The sequence below is a fragment of the Heptranchias perlo genome, chromosome 32 (genome assembly GCF_035084215.1).
Source record: "Heptranchias perlo isolate sHepPer1 chromosome 32, sHepPer1.hap1, whole genome shotgun sequence".
Classification (NCBI taxonomy): Eukaryota; Metazoa; Chordata; class Chondrichthyes; order Hexanchiformes; family Hexanchidae; genus Heptranchias; species Heptranchias perlo.
The window spans coordinates 4,867,270-4,887,049 of record NC_090356.1 but is presented as its reverse complement, the minus strand read 5'-3'; the positions used below and the strand labels follow the sequence as shown (position 1 = coordinate 4,887,049).

Below are 19,780 nucleotides of genomic sequence, written 5' to 3'. Positions count from 1 at the left end.
TCAAGAAATCAACTTGCGCAACATAAGCAAGGAGGGGAGTACACCCACTCAATACTACATTATATGCTGTAGTTGCACTTTAAATACTATACAGTAAATTCACCAGCCACGCTCAACGGCTTTGCATGTCAGAGAATTTGACGGCTTTGCAGGTACAATATCTTTATCGCTGATCTGTGCTCACTGTGAATGTGGCCCACTGCTGGGAACACAGGATTAATGAGTTACCCTCATAGGAACAAGAGGAGACCAGTCAGCCCCTCGAGCGGGTTTATGTTGCTTGCAAATCCTAAAAATTCTCTGCAATTGTTTTAGATCAAGAATCAGTTATAACAGATCTGCACATTACTGCACTAGGATATGCAGAAAAATGTATGTGGAGGATCTGTGCCCAAGTATTTCTCTTATGGAAGAGCGATTGGAAAAGCTTTCTTTAAATAGCATTGTTGCTGGTACCTCACCTGGGCAGGATTAGGTTATCTGTACTACTAATGAACCTGGTAACTGCTTTTACTTTGACACAAAGTCCTGTCAAAAGATTGAGTTGGCCATATATATATATATATATATATATATAAAGACCAATCTTCATACTCAGCTCCCCAGAGAGTCAGTTGGTGAAGGTAGCATGGAACTGAGTCCTACAGCCCTGAAGGTCCCCAAGATCAATTTCCAGTCTGTGTTGTCAGCTGATCTCAGCCTCGATAAGCACTGAGGGAGCCTCACTGTCCCTGAACTAGGGTTAATTACACAGAGACCATATTCACGTGCAGGGAGTAGCTTTATCACTGTAATATTAGTGTCGGTTTCGGTGTTCGAACTGAAAAAGTGGCTTGCACAGGAAGCCTAAAATTCCCTGGAGCTCTCAGCAGTTTAAGGGTTAATGACACATGTTCTGTGCACAAAAACAGTGATGTCAAATAGTTACTGCACTTATTTTACTCCATTCCGCCCCTTAATTATTGGTTTAATTGATGATTTTCTACTTGGGTGGTAATGCTCCACATCTGTGATTAAGTCACAGCAGAAAACAATGCAAAAAGTAGTTAACAACCCAAAATCCACCTATAGATGCTAATCATGCTACACTGAAATGGGGAGTATTAAAGCAACCAGCACATTAACAATAGCCTCTTGTTAAAATTTTAAAAATACATAACTTACTTTAAAAACACTGTTTCAATTATGTGGCATAAAAGACGTGACAGCTGGAGAAAGGAACCAGAACCAGGGAAACAAACACAGCTGGAAGGGAACCCAGAACCTAGGAAAGATACCCAGAACCAATATATATTTTTTTCATTTTACTCACCATAAGGGCAACCTGTCATGCAAACCGAACCTAGAGATGCTGTGTCTGGAACATGTCAGGCTAAATTCTCACTTTTGTGAAAGGTAGGCAGAAAAGAAGAGACCAAAGACTGAGCAAAATATGCTCCGTACAGCTTTTTTTTGGGAAGTATCTTCTGATGAGCCACATGGCAGTACAGATTATCCACTGTGTGCTGATAAAGGCTAGGTTCGAACCAGTAACACCAGGCTTTGTGCTATAATACCTTTTCCATGACGCTCGGCAACCAGTTGTTTGTCCCCCCTCCCCACCCCCCCCACCCCCAGTTTTTTCCCACCTTCTCCTCTCTTAAAGGCACTAAGTGGCCATTCTTCTCGTGAGCTTTGATGCTGAGTGATGGAGAGCTATTCAATCAAGCTCAACACTTGATGCCCATAGTGACGGAGAACTACTCAACTGAGCTCAATTCTGTTCTCACATGATGTCCATAGATGCACTTTGCAGCAGAGGCCACTTGGATAACGATCAGGGGTGAGAACGCTGACTGATTTTCCCTTTGCCAGTCCAGGGACACCATGGTCGACTGCTGCCCTGGTCCAGATCAACAAACACAGCACGGACTGGAGAGGCAACCATTTGTAAACTCTTCTGTTTCAAGTTAAGATATATTGGTGTCGATACCTACCTAGACTTTGTAGTTGACCTTCCCAGTGTGTGAAACTAGAGGGTGCACCATTCTAGGGCATGAATGCAGTACAGCATTCTGGAGCATCAATGCCATGCTGAGTGCAGCAGTATCAATGTACTACAGGGTGCTGAAGTATCAACGTGAGGCAGTGTCCCACAGTATCAATGCGATGACGCAGTGTTCCACAGTATCAATGCGATGATGCAGTGTTTCCACAGTATCAATGCGATGACGCAGTGTCCCACAGTATCAATGCGATGACGCAGTGTCCCACAGTATCAATGCGATGACGCAGTGTCCCACAGTATCAATGCGATGATGCAGTGTCCCACAGTATCTGTGATGATGCAGTGTCCCACAGTATCAATGCGATGATGCAGTGTCCCACAGTATCAATGCGATGATGCAGTGTTCCACAGTATCAATGCGATGATGGTGTTCTACAGTATCTGTGACGACGCAGTGTCCCACAGTATCAATGCGATGATGCAGTGTCCTCCAGTGTCAATGCGATGATGCAGTGTCCTACAGTATCAATGCGATGATGCAGTGTCCTACAGTATCAATGCAATGATGCAGTGTCCTACAGTGTCAATGCGATGATGCAGTGTTCCACAGTATCAATGCGATGATGCAGTGTCCCACAGTATCAATGCGATGATGCAGTGTCCCACAGTATCAATGCGATGATGCAGTGTCCCACAGTATCAATGCGATGATGCAGTGTTCCACAGTATCAATGCGATGATGGTGTTCTACAGTATCTGTGACGACGCAGTGTCCCACAGTATCAATGCGATGATGCAGTGTCCTACAGTGTCAATGCGATGATGCAGTGTTCCACAGTATCAATGCGATGATGCAGTGTCCTACAGTATCAATGCGATGATGCAGTGTCCCACAGTATCAATGCGATGATGCAGTGTCCTACAGTGTCAATGCGATGATGCAGTGTTCCACAGTATCAATGCGATGATGCAGTGTCCTACAGTATCAATGCGATGATGCAGTGTCCTACAGTGTCAATGCGATGATGCAGTGTCCTACAGTATCAATGCGATGATGCAGTGTCCTACAGTATCAATGCGATGATGCAGTGTCCTCCAGTGTCAATGCGATGATGCAGTGTCCTACAGTGTCAATGCGATGATGCAGTGTCCTACAGTGTCAATGCGATGATGCAGTGTCCTACAGTGTCAATGCGATGATGCAGTGTCCTACAGTGTCAATGCGATGATGCAGTGTCCTCCAGTGTCAGTGATGCAGTGTCCTACAGTATCAGTGATGCAGTGTACTTTTTGTTTTTCAAATCCAGTGGTTCTGCGAGAACAGGGTTGATGGGTAAGTGGGACTTGGTGCATAATAGGATACAGGCAGCAGTGTTTGGATGAGCTGAAGTTTCTGGAGGGTGTAAGATCAAGAGAGCATTGGTATAGTTGAGTCTGGAAGTGACAACGGCATGGATGAGAGCTTCAGCACCAAATGGGTTGAGGTAGGGGCGAAGGTGGGCAATGTTATGGAGATGCAAGTAGCCAGTCTTTGTGATGGAGAGAATAAGTGGCGAGAAGCTCAGCTCAGAGTCAACTGGACGTTGAGGTTTGGAACAGTCTGGTTCAGCCTGAAACAGTGATCAGAGAGGGGGATGGAATTCGGAGTTTGTGTTGGGGGCCAAGGATAATGCCTTCAATCTTCCCATTGTTTAACTAGAGAAAATTGTGGCTCATCCAAGATTGAATGTTAGACAAGCAGACTGACAACACTAAGGCAGTGGAGGGGTAGAGAGAGGTGGTGGAGAGGTAGAGCTGGATATCATCAGCGTACATACGCAAAGCTGACCCAATGTCTGCAGATGATGTTACCAAGAGGTGCACATAGATGAGGAAGAGGAGTGGGCCAAAGATAGATCCTTGGGGGACTCCGAGGTAATAATATGGGGATAAGAAAAGCCTTATTTGAGATGCTCTGGCTATGATCGGATAGGTAAGAGTAGAAGCTATAGTGCCAAACGAAGATATAGTGCAGAAGGACACAGTTTGATCTCTAGTCTCTGATGCGTTAGCTGATTAAGCAATTGGCATGCTACATTTGGCCTCAACATGTGTGGACCTCAGGTGAGAATGGGATCAGGCTCAGCCATAATGATCAAATACTGTCAGCTGTGGCTCAGAGGGCAGCATGCTCGCCTCTGAGTCATGAAAGTTGTGGGTTCAAGTCCCACTCCAGGGATCGAGCACAAAAGCTAAGCTGGCACTTCAGTGCTGTACTGAGGATGTGCTGTACTGTCGGAGGTGCTGTCTTTCAGATGAGACGTTAAACCGAGGCCCCGTCTGCCCTCTCAGGTGGATGTAAAAGATCCCATGGAACTATTTTGAAGAGCAGGGGAAATCGCTCTGGTGTCCTGGCCAATATTTATCCCTCAACCAACATCACTAAAAACGGATTATCTGGTTATCATGTTGCTGTTTGTGGGACCTTGCTGTTCAAAATTTGGCTGCCACGTTTCCTACATTACAACATTGACTACACTTCAATAGTACAGTACTTGGCTGTAAAGCGCTTTGGGACATCCTGAGGTTGTGAAAGATGCTATATAAATGCAAGTTCTTTCTTACTCATTGCCCAGTCTAGGCTCACACAAGAATGGGCACTTAGGTGAGGTACAGCCCTACCCCAACATGAGTCACCAGCTTCAGGAGCAGAAGGGCAGAGGTAGAAATATGGGAGGGAGGGAGTGAGAAGAGAAAGGAAAATGGGACTTCATGCCTCACCTCCCACTGCCAAGACAATGAATATCTCAGCCAGACACACAGAGCATGCAGAAGCGCAGGAAACTACCCAGGGTTTGTTTTTCTGACTTTGCCCAACATCAGAACATCCTGCCCAACAGACTGATTACTAAAGAGCTTCTGTCTGGAACATGTCAGGCTAACCGATCGCTTCAGAGAATTGTAAACAGGACAGTGTAAAATTTGATCTGCATTGGATTAAAAAAAGGACCTTCTCAAGAGCCATTTGGCAGTACAGTTAATCTTCTGTGTACTGATAAACACTGGGTTGAAACATTAGCAATTTCTATCACAACTAATACCAGGTTTCGTGCTGTTTAACCTGTTCCAGTACTAGTCAGTAGCCATCTGTAAACCATTGCGCCCTAAACCATGCCATATGATCTGCGCTGGCAAATTAAACGTTTGGCAAATTCCAGCATTTTGTAATAGTCTCTCAATAAGATTCTCCCTAAACTTTCCAGCTCTTGTAGTTTTGATCACTATTACTTCACTTGGATATCAAATGCTGCAAGGAAAAGACAAAGCAATTTTTGCTGAAAATTCAACCAATAAGAGGGTAATTGGGAGCTTCCCACATGGTCCAGTTGGGTGGGGGGGGGGGATGCTCCACCCACCGTGGTACTAAGCCATTCAGACCAAGGAGGACCCTGATTTGATTCCTGGAACGCACGAGTTAGCTGATCTCAGCCACAGCAGGAGCTGGGGCATTGCAACTGGGCTGGGAGGGAGGGGGGAAATCACCCTACACTCCTGCTCTTGATCACTATCAAGTTACTCCTGTTGAAAGATGCGTGTGTCGGGGTGTCGGGTGAGGATGGGATTAGGCTCATCCGTGGTGCTTTCCATGGTGAAATAGCCTGCCAGCACTCCCAATCTAGGCACACACGGGTTAATCCGGAGACTATGGAAATGTACCCCAGCAACCGTAGTCACTTTAGGAAAGGAGAGGGGAAAACGGCAGGAAAAAATTCAGCTGGTTTACAATGTCAGTAAGATACAAGATGAAAGCATCACAGAGACACAGCTTGGGCTGCCATCTCTAGTTGGATGCATTCCTGCAGCTGTTATCACATGACCTCCCGCATCCATCTGCCCCACCCAGTCAAATAGTCTTTTTTTTTAAAAAAACTCATTTCCAATAATTTTATGACTGATAAACGAAAATGATCAAAGAAAATGATAAAACACTCAAGTTGCTTTAATGCCTCTATGATTTTTGCCTCGGGTGTTGCTCGCAGCAGTGTCCTGGAGATTAATTTTCAATTCCTGGGGACTCCGGGACAACCCTGGAGGGTTGGCATCCCTACACACAGCATTACCTGCAAGTGTGTTAATATTTGCAGACTGTCTTAAAAGACTGAACAGACGGAAGGGATTTTATTTCAGTGGGAACTGAATTCCTGAGCAGAGCAGTGTTTAGGCAGCAAATAATATTGAATAAAATTCCTACAAACTAGGGTGCATTCCTATTCATAGAATCATAGAAAGGTTACAGCACGGAAGGAGGCCATTCAGCCCATCGAGTCTGTTCCTGCTCTATGCAAGGGCAAACCAGCTAGTCCCACTCCTCCGCCCTATCCCCGTAGCCCTGCAAATTTTTTCCTTTCAAGTACTTATCCAGTTCCCTTTTGAAAGCCATGATTGAATCTGCCTCCACCAGCCCCCCTGGCAAGGCATTCCAGATCCTAACCACTCGCTGCGTAAAAAAGCTTTTCCTCATGTCACCTTTGGTTCTTTTGCCAATCACCTTAAATCTATATCCTCTGATTCTTGACCCTTCCGTCAATGGGAACAGTTTCTCTCTATCTACTCTGTCTAGACCCTTCACGATTTTAAATGCCTCTATTAAATCTCCCCTCAATCTTCTCTGTTCCAAGGAGAACAACCCCAGCTTCTCCAGTCTATCCAAATAACGAAAGTCCCTCATCCCTGGAATCATTCTAGTAAATTTTTTCTGCGCCCTCTCTAAGGCCTTCACATCTTTCCTGAAGTGCGGTGCCCAGAACTGGACATAATACTCCAATTTGGTCGAACTAGTGTTTTATAAATGTTCATCATGACTCCCTTGCTTTTGTACTTTATGCCTCTATTTATAAAGCCCAGGATCTCGTATGCTTTTTTAACCGCTTTCTCAACCTGTCCTGCCACTTTCAACAATTTGTGCACATAGACCCCCAGATCTCTCTGTTCCTGTACCCCTTTTAGAATTGTGCCCTCTAGTTTATATTGCCTCTCCTCATTTTTCCTACTGAAATGTATCACTTCGCATTTTCCTGCGTTAAATTTCATCTGCCATGTGTCCACCCATTCTGTAAATTCTGTAAATATATGCAAGAAATAAAGAACTTATATTTATGTAGTACCTCATCACATCTCTCAGGATGATCCAAAACACTTTACATCAAATGAATTACTTTTTGAAGTGCAGTTGCTATTGTTATTCAGGTAAACATGGCAGCCATTTTGTACACAGTAAGGCCCCACAAACAGCAATAAGATGATTTACCAGTTAACCTGTTTTGTGGTAGGGTTAGTTGCGGGAGGATATTTGCAAGGGCACCAGCAGAACCCCCTGCTCTTCTTCAAATAGTGTCATGGGGTTTTTAACATCCATCGGAACCACTGGGACAGGCAGAGGAGGCCTTGGTTTAACGTCTCAGTACTACACTGCAGCGTCAGCTGAGACTACGGGCTCAAATCCGCAACCTCCTGACTTAGAGGCGAGAGCGCTACCGTCTGAGCCAAGAATGCAACTTTACATTTGAGTTGAAAACGTACAAAGCGACGTGGTTAATTTTGCACAATGAATCCCTACGTATAGCAGTAGCTTTGATAACAGAGTAACACGCAGTAACAGAGGCTACGCGCAGGTGGCAGAAGTGAGTGCGCCTGAAAGGTCACCACCTAATGGACCTAACCAATGGAAATCTTCCACATCCAATTTGACTGTAAAAATGGAGGCTGAGAGCTCTGACAGAGACACCAGCTGTGGAGAGGCAAACAACTCACAGAAAACCAACAAACTGTGAAACGTGCACAGCCCCAGGGACAGCAGTGCACATGGATCTTCCATCTCTATCCACACTGAAGCCACAGATGTGTGACATGTATTTGTGTCATTATACGTGTCGTCTGTATTAACTCTTTCACGGTCATTAAACTCCTGGTACTGAATGTCTCTCTGTAGATCATTTTGACACAGATAGTGGCGGAACCAACTCCCTGTATCACAGCAGATAAAATCAATTTGTACCACCAGCACTTCCTATCATTTGATGTGAGCGGAACTGTTTTTGTAACCCACCCTGTTCTATCAGTTGACATGACGTAAATTAGCAATTTAGAAGCTAGAAGGAAAGTCGGGAGGAACTTTTTAACCCAAAGGAAATGGATTTGTGGAACAAGTCATCAGGGAAAGCCATTACAGGGAACCGTATAAATGGGGTCAGGTGCAATTAGGTGTGTTTCAGGAGAGAGAAGAAATAAAGCAGGGATGTCCAAACTACTGCCTCTGGGCCATACGTGGCCTATGAGCTCGGCAGTTCAGTTTTATTGCTCGTGGTTTGTCCTGTTGAAGGCCCGGGGAAAAGGGTCGTTCTTAGTGTTGTGACCACATTGGTGGATAAATCGTAAGTCAGAAAATCAAGATTGATTAGTGCCAGCAACTTGAGACATACAGAAATTAATGGGAACATGGACTTAAAGTTTATATTTAGACTCCATAGTACGTATCTTAGTGGCTACTGACACTCCTGGTTTAAAGGCTACACTGAGAAGGTGGGGAAGTGGGGTTGACTTATGACAAAGACCCCTGCTCGTCAGGTTTAATGGACCTTTTTGTGTTCTTGAAAACTCTTAGATTCTACCTTCCTTTATTGCTTACTCCTCCTCTTCTTCCCAGAAACCAAGTTACAGGGAAATACCCAAAGTGAGTGCTGTTGTTTCCTCTCTTGAATTGGGGTGGGCAACAGCAGAACCACCCTATCACAGACCTTCCCTTTTGTTCTTTCCTCCCCTCTGCTTCCTCCCCCACCCCCCACCTTTCCCTGGCTCTGTGCTTGTTTAAAAACTGTTAAATATTTAACTTCTTCCAGTTGTGATGAAAGGTCATTGACATGAGGTGTTAACTCTGTTTCTCTCTCCACAGATACTGCCTGACCTGCAGAGTATTTCCTGATAAAAATGAAGGCTGGTGCAGTCCTGGGGCTCTGCCACTAGGGTATCTTAAGGCACACTTACCGTAAAGAGGTTCCTCCTGCTGCTTTGTCTCTTCTCCTTCGTTGACAGGTGAGGAGTCCGACATACCTAGGAGAGAAACAAAGAGCTTTCAATAAATAGGGGGTATTTCAGTCATTGTCACGCTCACTGTCCAAGCAATTTCTGGGTCTGTATTTGTCAAATTAGATTGATTTATTTAGGTCAACCATTATTTACAGTATGGTTACGTGGATGCGATATACTTACATAAGTCCCAGCTGAAACAAGGAAGACAGTTACTTGTTATATACAATGCTAAATCAAGTAATTGCTGAATTGAGATTAATAACAAATTGTATTTAAATAGGGTCTTTAACGTAGGGAAAAAAAGGCCCACACACAGAGGAAGAAAAGCATGGACACTGAACCTTTGCAAGTGAGTTAAGGGAGGTGACCGAAGGGCTGCCCAAAGAGCCGGGGTTTCAGGAAGCTTTTAAAGGTGGAGAAGGGAGTTCCACAGAGTAGGGCCATGGCGGCTGACAGAATATTTCCTTAATGGTGAGAAACTAGGAGGCTGTGGAGCAGCAAAGGGATTTGGGTGTCCATGTACACAAATCACTAAAAGCTAGTGCACAGTGCAAAAAAGCTAATGGAATGTTGGCTATTATCTCAAGGGGATTGGAATTAAAAAGTGAGGAAGTTATGCTTCAGTTGCACAGAGCAATGGTCAGACCCCTGGAGACTGCATTCAGTTTTGGGCACCGCACCTCAGGAAGGATATATTGGCCTTGGAGGCGGTGCAGTGCAGATTCACCAGAATGATACTGGGGCTAAAAGGGTTAAATTATGAGGACAGGTTGCATAGACTAGGCTTGTATTCCCTTGATTACAGAAGGTTGAGGGGTGATCTAATCAAGGTGTTTAAAATGATAAAAGGGATTTGACAGTGGAGGGCATCACAGTTGATCATGATCTTGTCCTCACCAAATATCCACTCATACCTAACCACCTCCCCTTGACATTCAATGGCATTACCATCACCAAATCCCCCACCATCAACATCCTGGGGGTCACCATTGACTAGAAACTTAACTGGACCAGCCATATAAATACTGTGGCTACAAGAGCAGGTCAGAGGCTGGGTATTCTGCAGCGAGTGACTCACCTCCTGACTCCCCAAAGCCTTTCCACCATCTACAAGGCACAAGTCAGGAATGTGATGGAATACTCTCCACTTGCCTGGATGAGTGCAGCTCCAACAACACTCAAGAAGCTCGACACCATCCAGGACAAAGCAGCCCGCTTGATTGGCACCCCATCCACCACCCTAAACATTCACTCCCTTCACCACCGGCGCACTGTGGCTGCAGTGTGTACCATCCACAGGATGCACTGCAGCAACTCGCCAAGGCTTCTTCGACAGCATCTCCCAAACCAGCGACCTCTACCACCTAGAAGGACAAGGGCAGCAGGCACATGGGAACAACACCACCTGCACATTTGCCTCTAAGTCACACACCATCCTGACTTGGAAATATATCGCCGTTCCTTCATTGTTGCTGGGTCAAAATCCTGGACCTCCCTTCCTAACAGCACTGTGGGAGAACCTTCACCAAACGGACTGCAGCGGTTCAAGGCGGCGGCTCACCACCACCTTCTCAAGGGCAATTAGGGATGGGCAATAAATGCTGGCTTCGCCAGCGATGCCCACATCCCATGAACGAATAAAAAAAAAACTTTCCAGCAGGAGTCACTGAATAGCGATCAGAAATAGGAAGCTGATTTTTCTCCACTCTAGACCAGGAAGCTGAGGCCAATTGTAACAGCTGGGATCAGCTAACCTGGCACAGATTGGAGATTGAATCTGGGACATTCCTGGCCCATGTGGCTAAGTTCCACACTGGGCAGCACTTTACCAACTGAGCCATCAGAGGAGAGATGAGCGATTTGATTAAATTTAACGTAAACAGTTAAAAGATAAATTGCATTGGTGGAAGGTATGATGTCTGGCAAAACAAATAGTGTGGGAAGTGCCCACATTTTGTGGAAAATAAAACGGATTTAAATTTAAGCACCTCTAAACTGCGAATTGTTAATTATGTCATTATTTTTCCACACCATCTGGCTCGTTCAGAGTCCTCAGCTCCCGAGGATGTGATCTTTAGCACTAGTGGCATCTCCATCAGATCTGTTTACATAAAAGACTGCTCATCTTTAGACTTGTTCTGGTTTCCAAGTCCTAGCCAAATTAAATAGTAGTGTAACCGGTTCACTCAAAGGCCACCAGACAAATCTTACTGAATTGTCCATAATTGTGCTCGTACCCAACTTGTTGATGGTACAAATGCAGAGTAAAAAATGTTAAAAATATGTCTCAAAATTAGACAAAACTACAAGACATTCTGCTCCCCTTAAGTGTCTGTCAAATGTAAATGCCCAGATTCTCTTATCGGTTATTTGAATTCTCTGCACTGGACCTATCTCGCTCTTCACATCTCCGCCTTACCTTGCTGCTAACACTCATGGCTCGACTCACTACTTTCTCTGCTAAGTATCTCCTAATATCTCCTTATGTGGCTTGGTGTCAAATTTTGTTCGAAGACGCTCCTTGAAGCACCTTGGGAGCTTTTACTACGTTAAAGGTGCTATATAAATGCAAGTTGTTGTTGTTGCTGCTGCTCCAGACAAGTCAGCTGTCTATACTCCATTTCAAGAACACAACTTAGCTGATATTCTCCCCTCCCTCATCCCCGGGTGCTGAGGCCAACCGGAGCACTTCTACAACCATCACGACCGAGATCAACTAACCGGGCCATCGAACCTGCAGGCTTTCTGGTCTCAGTAGTTCTCTATCATATTTGGAAGTGCATTTAGCAACTAAGTCTTTGGAGAGAGCTTAACAGCTATTCTGCAAGAATTGTACTTTCACCAGACAAGACAGGAACAGCCCTTCTCCGTGCACTGTCTGAAAATTAAGTTAAGTAACTAATGTTGAAATGAAGCCGCTTCAAATAAGCTCTTTCTACTTTGTGCAAATTGAGTTTTATTTGTGTTATTAAAAGCACACTACACTGCGCAGGATCATTATAAGAGCTGACACGAGGTGAGCTGACATATCAGTGCTTCCTAACATGTTAGGAACTATTTCCGTGCACTTTCTTTTATTAAAGGATCGCATCGGGCTGGGTGTTCAAATTTAACTCACTTGTGGAAAGGTTCAAATTCAACTCACTTGTGGAAAAGTTTTTTCAATAGAATGCAACCTTTAGCTCGTGCCAACATGTCCCATGGTTAAGTCTCCCATCCCTGGTTTCGTCTTTGGTGTCTGCTGAGTCAGCCCAATCTCACCCAGGACAGTGGTCTGGCCTGCAACAACTGGCCTCAGTGCCTCTGGATAATGAGGAGGCATCAAGGGTAGCTGCTGATCGCTGTCCAGTGACCCCTGGAAAGTGCAACCGCGTGCACAGCGGACGAGGAGAGGGCTGGGCATTCGATCCCGTGCTCAAAGAGGAGGTGGGGTCAGAGAACTGATACTATAGTAGCATAGCTCCACCTCCAACCCACGCTCCCTTTGAGTGTGGCTCCCTGTTAGGAGCACAGCATCATTGAGTTTACCCTATAGATTACTAGGTCGATCAGTTGTGAAAGATGCAGGGGAAATTCACTATTCACAGGGTTAATTTGTTGCTAAGACACTCAGTGAGGAGACTGTTGGGAGTCTTTGAAAGACAATGCGGTAATTGTGATCTTTCAATTTCTTTCTACCCCTGGCACTTGATCTTTATATATTATACATATATATAGGATGAATAATTATAACTCTGCTGCTAAATGAAACACAAGGTTACATTTCAACCAACAAAGATGTCAAAGACTTTGTAATAAGCATTATACATAAAAATCTCATATCTTTAGGGTGTCCTTTGAAGTTGATTGCAACACAAGTTGTCTCTGGCTGCACTTCGCCCAGGCACGGCTATTTATGAATGAGCTCTCTGAAGTTCACGTTGCCCGAGGGTGAGTCCACGGATATCACTTGGAAAGGCTGGAGAAAGGATGACTTTACCTTTCATCTCCTTGCTGGCTCTCTGCTGGTTTGCAGGATCAATCTGTGAACATTCATGATGTCAGTGCACTAAGTCACCACCAGATTTTCTCTTTTTGCAAACAGTACTCGGTCTCAAATAAGACTCCTTTCATCACCACATCCCAATCCCAACAAGCTGCACAGATCTTCTGCTAACTGAATTACTAACAGTCAGATCTATTTACTTATGGACATATTTCAAAAAGACAAATCAACAGAAGAGACGCGTCTAATGTCAGATCCTGCCGATAAGAGAAAGCGTGAATTAGAGAGAGATCGCTGGACACAAGATAATCTAATACCTAGATAATATGAGCAGTAGATGTGAGGAAAAATAAAGACAGAGCCAAAGGAGAGAATTGGAGAGGTGACCAAAGGCTTAGTGAAACAAGAATTTTAAAGAGGGTCTTAACAGGGAGGAGAGGAAAATGGTGAGATTTAGGTTTGGAATTTCAGAGATTGAGGCCTAGGTCTCACGACTGTCAATGGTGAGGTGAAGGGGGAGGGGACACAAGAGACAATGGAATGGAGAGTTTGGGGGGGTGGGGGGGTTGCAGGACTGAAGAAGGTTACAGAGTTAGGGAGGGGCAAGGCCAAGGAGAGATTTAAACACAAGGATAAGAATTTTAAATTTGAGGCACTGGGGGACCAGAAGCCATTGTAGGTCAGCAAGGAGAGGACTGATGGGCGAGTGGGCTACGGGCAGCAGGCTTTTGGATGAGCTGAAGTTTATGGATGAAGGAGCATTGGAATAGTTGAGTCTGGAAATGACAAAGGATAGTACGAGGGTTGCAGCTACAGAACAGCTGAGGTGAATAATGTTATGGAGGTGGAAGTAGGCTGTCCATGTGATGGAGAGGACACGGGGTCGGAAGCTCAGCTCGGGTTGAATAGGTTACTAACAGTATGATTCAGACTGAGACAATGGCTTGGGAAGGATATGGGGTATGGAGTTTGTAGCGGGGGCTAAAGACGATGATTTTGATCTTATCCCTCAACTAGCACCAAATTAAAATAAATTAACTGGCCATTTATCTCATTTGATGTTTGGCTGCTACATTTTTCAAAAGAACAACAATGAGTATATTTCAAAAAAGTAATTAATTGGCCATGAAGCACTTTGGGACATCCTCAGGATGTGAAAGCCGCTACATAGATGCAAGTTCTTTTCTTTCTTGTAAAATATCCTCCGACTTACCGTAAGTAGCACTATGGGAAATCTACAAAACAACAACAAACATTTATATAGCGCCTTGGAACGTAATAAAACATCACAAGGTGCTTCACAGGAGAGATTATCAAACAAAATTTGATACCAAGTCACATAAGGAGATATTAGCTCAGCTGACCAAAAGCTTGTATAGAGGTAGGTTTTAAGGATCTTCTTAAAAGGAGGAGAGGTAGAGAGGCAGAAAGGTATAGGGAGGGAATTCCAGAGCTTAGGGCCCAGGCAGCTGAAGGCACGGCTACTAATGATGGAGCGATTAAAATCGGGGATGCGCAAGAGGCAAGAATCGGAGGAGCGCGTAGATCTCAGAGTTGTAGGGCTGGAGGAGATTACAGAGATAGGGAGGAGCGAGGCCATGAGTATAACAAGATTTTCTATATATTATGGATATTATGTCTGAGCACACTTTCTGTGTCAACTTTTTCCCATTATAAATTCCTTTGTCCACATTTATAATGGAAACTGCCTGTAGCACCTCAGTTTTGCATCTTTCAGTTCCTCAACCTGTACTGCAGAAACGACTGTGCTCCAGCCAAAACTATTACTTTCCAAATTGTAGGTTCTGCTTTATTTAACTATGAATAATAATATAAAATCAAATCAAAGTATTATTTTAAAAAATAAGGACAGAATATAAGACTTTAGAAATGGATGCTGAATCACCACCCTGGTCTGATTATCCCCCACCTTCTAACCCTGCTTCAAACTTGGCTTTGCCGCCCTGTGCGCAATGTTTTGGAAAGTTAACGAGTATGTATAGCAGATAGAGGTACAGCACTGTTATTTTCCTCTAATCCACTGCAGACTCATTTCCGTAATCATGTCGTAAATTTAAGCTTTTCATGAGAATTCTGTCCCATTTTGGTTCATGTCAGTGATGAAACCAGCAACAGAGAACAAAAACAAACTCTCACACAACAATGGTTTGAACCCAAGGGTTCCCCCACAATTCACTCCCCATCTCTCCTGAAGGCACTGTATATGGTCCCAGCTGTCCTCCATTATCTCACTCATCACCAAAGTTGAAAAAAGTAAAAGATTATCTAACTGGAAATAGTGGACTGTTCCCATCTCAACTTTTTTTGATTCTGCAGCTGGATCATTGCTCCTCTGTACTTTGCTCTTTTGTGCCTCCTAATCTCAAATACTCCAATCTCCATAGTCCTCTTCCCCACATCGGCACCGCACTTTAGGAAAGATGTGAAGGCCTTAGGGAGGGTGCAGAAGAGATTTACTAGAATGATTCCAGTGATGAGGGACTTTAGTTACGTGGATAGACTGGAGAAGCTGGGGTTGTTGTTCTTGGGACGGAGACGGTTGCAAGGAGATTTGATAGAGGTATTCAAAATCATGAAGTCTAGACAGAGTAGATAGAGAGATACTGTTCCCATTAGCAGAAGGGTCAAGAACCAGAGATTTAAGGTGATTGGCCAAAGAACCGAAGGTGACATGAGGAAAAACTTTTTTTTTTTTACACAGCGAGTGGTTAGGATCTGGAATGCACTGCCCAAGGGGGTGGTGGAGGCAGATTCAAACATGGCCTTCAAAAGGGAACTGGATAAGTACTTGAAAGGTAAAAAAAATTGCAGGACTATGGGGAAAGGGCGGGGAGTGGGACTAGCTGGATTGCTCTTGCAATGAGCCGGCGTGGACTTGATGGGCCGAATGGCCTCCTTCGGTGCTGTAACCTTTCTACGATTCTATGATTTTATAATCCAAGCTGACACTTCTGTGCTGTAGAGGGAATGCTGCACTGTCGGAGGTGCCGTCTTTCTGATGAGACGTTAAACCGAGGCCCCGTCTGCCCTCTCAGGTGGATAGAAAAGATCCCATCGCACTTTTTTGAATAAGAGCAGGGGAGTTATCCCTCGGTGTCCTGACCAATATTTATCCCTCAACCAACATCACCAAAACAGGTTATCTGGTCATTATCTCGTTGCCGTTTGTGGGACCTTGCTGTGAGCAAATTGGCCGTGACTACCATCTTTCTACAGTGGTTACTCTTCAAAAGTAGTTAAATGGCTGTAAAGTACTTTGGGACACCGTGAGGTTGTGAAAGGTGCTTTATAAATGTGTTCTTTCTCTCTTTCTTACAATCTTCAAGCTTCTAAACCCAAGCTTGGCCTCACTGCTTCTGGATTTAGTTCATCTTCTCTCCTTTTGTACCTTTGTGGTGTCCTACACTAAGGGCCTTCGCTTTTCACCGTGGTCCCTCAAGTGAAAAATAGCAGTCAACATAATTTCTCAGAAATTTCTTGATGCACTCCACATACAATGAATTACTTTGAAGTGCAGTGACGGTCGTTATGTAGGAAAACACAATAGCCATTTTACATACAGTAGATAAATGGCCAGTTAACCTGCTTTTGGGCTGGGGGGATGTTGACCAGGACACTGAAAATTCTTGCTGTTCTTTGACTCGTGCCATGGGATCTTCAACATCCATCTGGACAGGCAGACTGGGGTGCAGTTCAACATCTCATCTGAAAGACAGGACCCTCTGACAAAGTAGGCACTGCCAGTACTGGACTAGAGTGTCAGCCTAGATTATGTGCTCAGGTCTTGCAGTGGGTGTTGAACTACCTACTAACACAGAGAGCAGACTGTTACCAACTGAGCCAAGCACTTAATGTGCCATTTGTATCAAAGGTATTATGCTGCATACACTTGTTGTCACTGAGACAAGATTGCTTGCAGCTCCTCTGACAGTCTCGGCTCCTGAAATGTTACATCGCCCTTTTAAGAGCTCCATTATTTTAAGCTACATAAAATATTTATAAAACAGCCTCGTGCTATAGACCTAAGTACAGGTTTGTGCCAGTAAAAAGATCAATAAAGTCTTTTCTGGCAGACTGTTGACACAGTCAGCATCTCCTGTCTCCTTGTGAGGGTACCAGCGGCTGCAGTCTGCCAGCTGCTAAGGCTGTCTGGAGACGGATGTGCTGCCCTCAGTCCTCTTGTTGAAGCTCTTATCGGACCTAATTCTGTTTAAACTCCCTTCATCAGCACGGCAGCATTCATCAAGAGCCATCTGAAATTCCCCACACATAATTCACTGGAGACGAGCATCCAGATAAGTTCAGACCAGTTTCAGAGGCTCCGAAATGTTTTAATCCTCCAAAGCAGACGTTTTGAAATTAACAAGCTCAGCAGGATGTGGTACAGATACATGCTGTCATTAGGTCCCAGGTTCCCCCTTCTGCCCCCCCTGGAATACTGCCACTGGGGAAGAGGGTCTAATTTCTCTCCTCCTTTGGAGTATGGTCTCACAGGCACTGGCAGCCTTCCACTATCTTGTCCTACATGCCCATTCTTCACGTGAGCCTAGGCAATGAGTATTATCCGGTTATTCAATGATGGAGCGTTGCAGCCAAGCCCAGTGGCCCATCTAACTAAGATCAGCTAACTCAGCACAGACTGGGGAACTGAATCAGGCACCTTCTGGTCCCGTGTGGCTCAGTACTATACTGGCAGTGCCTTCAAGGGAAGAGCCTTGCATACTTGCTACAGGCTGGATACACAGCGCCATTAGCTAAGGCTAGGGAGCTGGTCACCTGCCATTAGGGGATGCCACTTAGCACATGCTAAGAAAGTGGGGTGACCTAAAATAAGATCAAGAGAAAATAGACGGGGAGAAATTAAGATGCAGGAAAAATATAAATCTCACTGCAATTCTCAATGGTTTTCTTAGCCATTGAGGCAACTGCAAACTAACAAGCAAGCCAAGTAGTGAAAGAGTGACACTATAATACAAAGAACTTGTGCATTGAAAAATAAATCCTGTTTGGGAATGGCTGACAACTTTTTTTTCCTCAACCTCCTGTGAAAAATGCTTTGCATTGCAAGCTCTCCCAAGATAAGTCACAATAGTGTGAATTTTTTTTTTAAAGTGCAGCTGCTTTCTACAGACCCATAAAGCAGTGCTCAGTCTACACGCTAACACTGTCTCGCAGAGATAGGTCTCCCATCCAAATGCATTATTCACTTGTGCTTCCACTTCTATTTCTGGTGCACTTCAACATGGTTAATACATCAAGTGCTGTTCCATAAGTGCACAAATCAATACAGGAGGAACACAAGGGCTGCAATATATATATAAAACTGTCCTATCTGTTTTGTCTAGTCGAGTTACTGGAATTTTTTTTTGTTTTTTTTATAGCTGCTTAAAGTTGCCTATTTGTTCAGTTCAGTTCAGTTCTAGAACCCATTAGAACGCTGTAAAAGGTCCTTCGGAAAGTTCTTTTAAAACCCTGGCTGCCTTGCAGGCTTCTGATGACTAAAAATGGAATTTGCATCTCCGTAAAAAGCAATGAACTACATTTCAAGTGCATGCTGCAGGTTAATGTTTTGGGAGCTCTGACGGAGGGCCGTGAATCTGCTCAAATCTTTGCTGTTTTTGGGTGCTGTGCATTTTCAGCATTTTTTCCTTTTATTTTGTATTTCAAACTGATTTTCTTGTTTGGTGGGGGGGGGGGGGGGGGCTGAATGTTTGTGCTGATTAAGGTGCTGAGCATCTTGAAATGCCTGAGGTGCCAAGTCTCTGATCACTGCTGCTGAAATCAGAAGCTCACGTGAGGGGAGCAGGGGCAAACGCTGAGCCTGCACTGCACCTTGAATTGGAGTTCTAACATGCTCCATCCTTTTAAAAAAAAAATTGTTTTTGCCTCCCCCTTCCCTGAAAGTGTCGACTCGTGTTGGGCAGCAGTCCCATGGATGTCAGCAGATCTCAAGTATCTTACCCAAGTGGTTATTCTTCACGTAAAAGCCTAGGCAGTGAACAGATCTAGAACTGAACCTGCATCTTTTCTGGCCTGCATTGCTTAGTGCTACACTGGACGGTGCCCTTTCTCCTTTCACCATCAGGGGGATGCAAATCATTTGTTTGCCATCGTCGAGACTTATGCACTCTCCATGGGAGACCCTCCTCAATGGCTTTTGTTATGAAACACAACTAGATTTGAGTGAGAAAATGCGATTCAACCCATCAAGACTGCCCATCCAGCGGCAGTGTATGATTATTCTATCATGGACTTTGCTCTGAGCACAGCCTGTTTGATCAACATTACGTTCCTTCCACTGGGGAAAAAAATGAACACTGCTATTAATGTCTCTGTATTTTTCAGTCCTGCAAAAACCCTAATTTCACAAATGGACAACTTGAAATTATCTTGAGCCCCTCCTCTGTGGGTGGGTGAGGTGAGGGATCATTGAAGGATTTAAAGTAATGATGGTTGGACAGTTGGCCAAAAAGATTCAGGTTAGTTTGATTTAACTTCCACAAAAGCCATGGAACCCGTATGAAAAATCCCTACCAGGCAAAGTGAAACAGCTCAAATTCTGTTCTTATTAAAATAAATTGGAGGCTAAACTAAGCAGAACCCTGGTTTTGGCCCAGCTCGGCTGAAATGGCTCAATTCAGGGTTTCTTGGATTTGAGTTTACTGATAGCTTAAGTCAGCCTGCCCTCTTAACACTAACCAGTAGATTATCAGCAATGTCAT

At 44.4% G+C, this 19,780-nt stretch overlaps 1 protein-coding gene across 3 annotated transcripts in view; it reads right to left on the bottom strand.

The window, feature by feature from the left end:
• The window catches only part of LOC137300950 (MORN repeat-containing protein 1-like), a 211,490-nt gene that overhangs the window by 146,558 nt on the left and 45,152 nt on the right, over positions 1-19,780 (bottom strand). For all 3 annotated transcript variants that reach the window (XM_067970239.1, XM_067970240.1, XM_067970238.1), the window contains exon 11: positions 9,008-9,073. In XM_067970239.1, the coding sequence (XP_067826340.1) occupies positions 9,008-9,073 (66 nt within the window). The remainder of the gene's footprint in view (positions 1-9,007; positions 9,074-19,780) is intronic.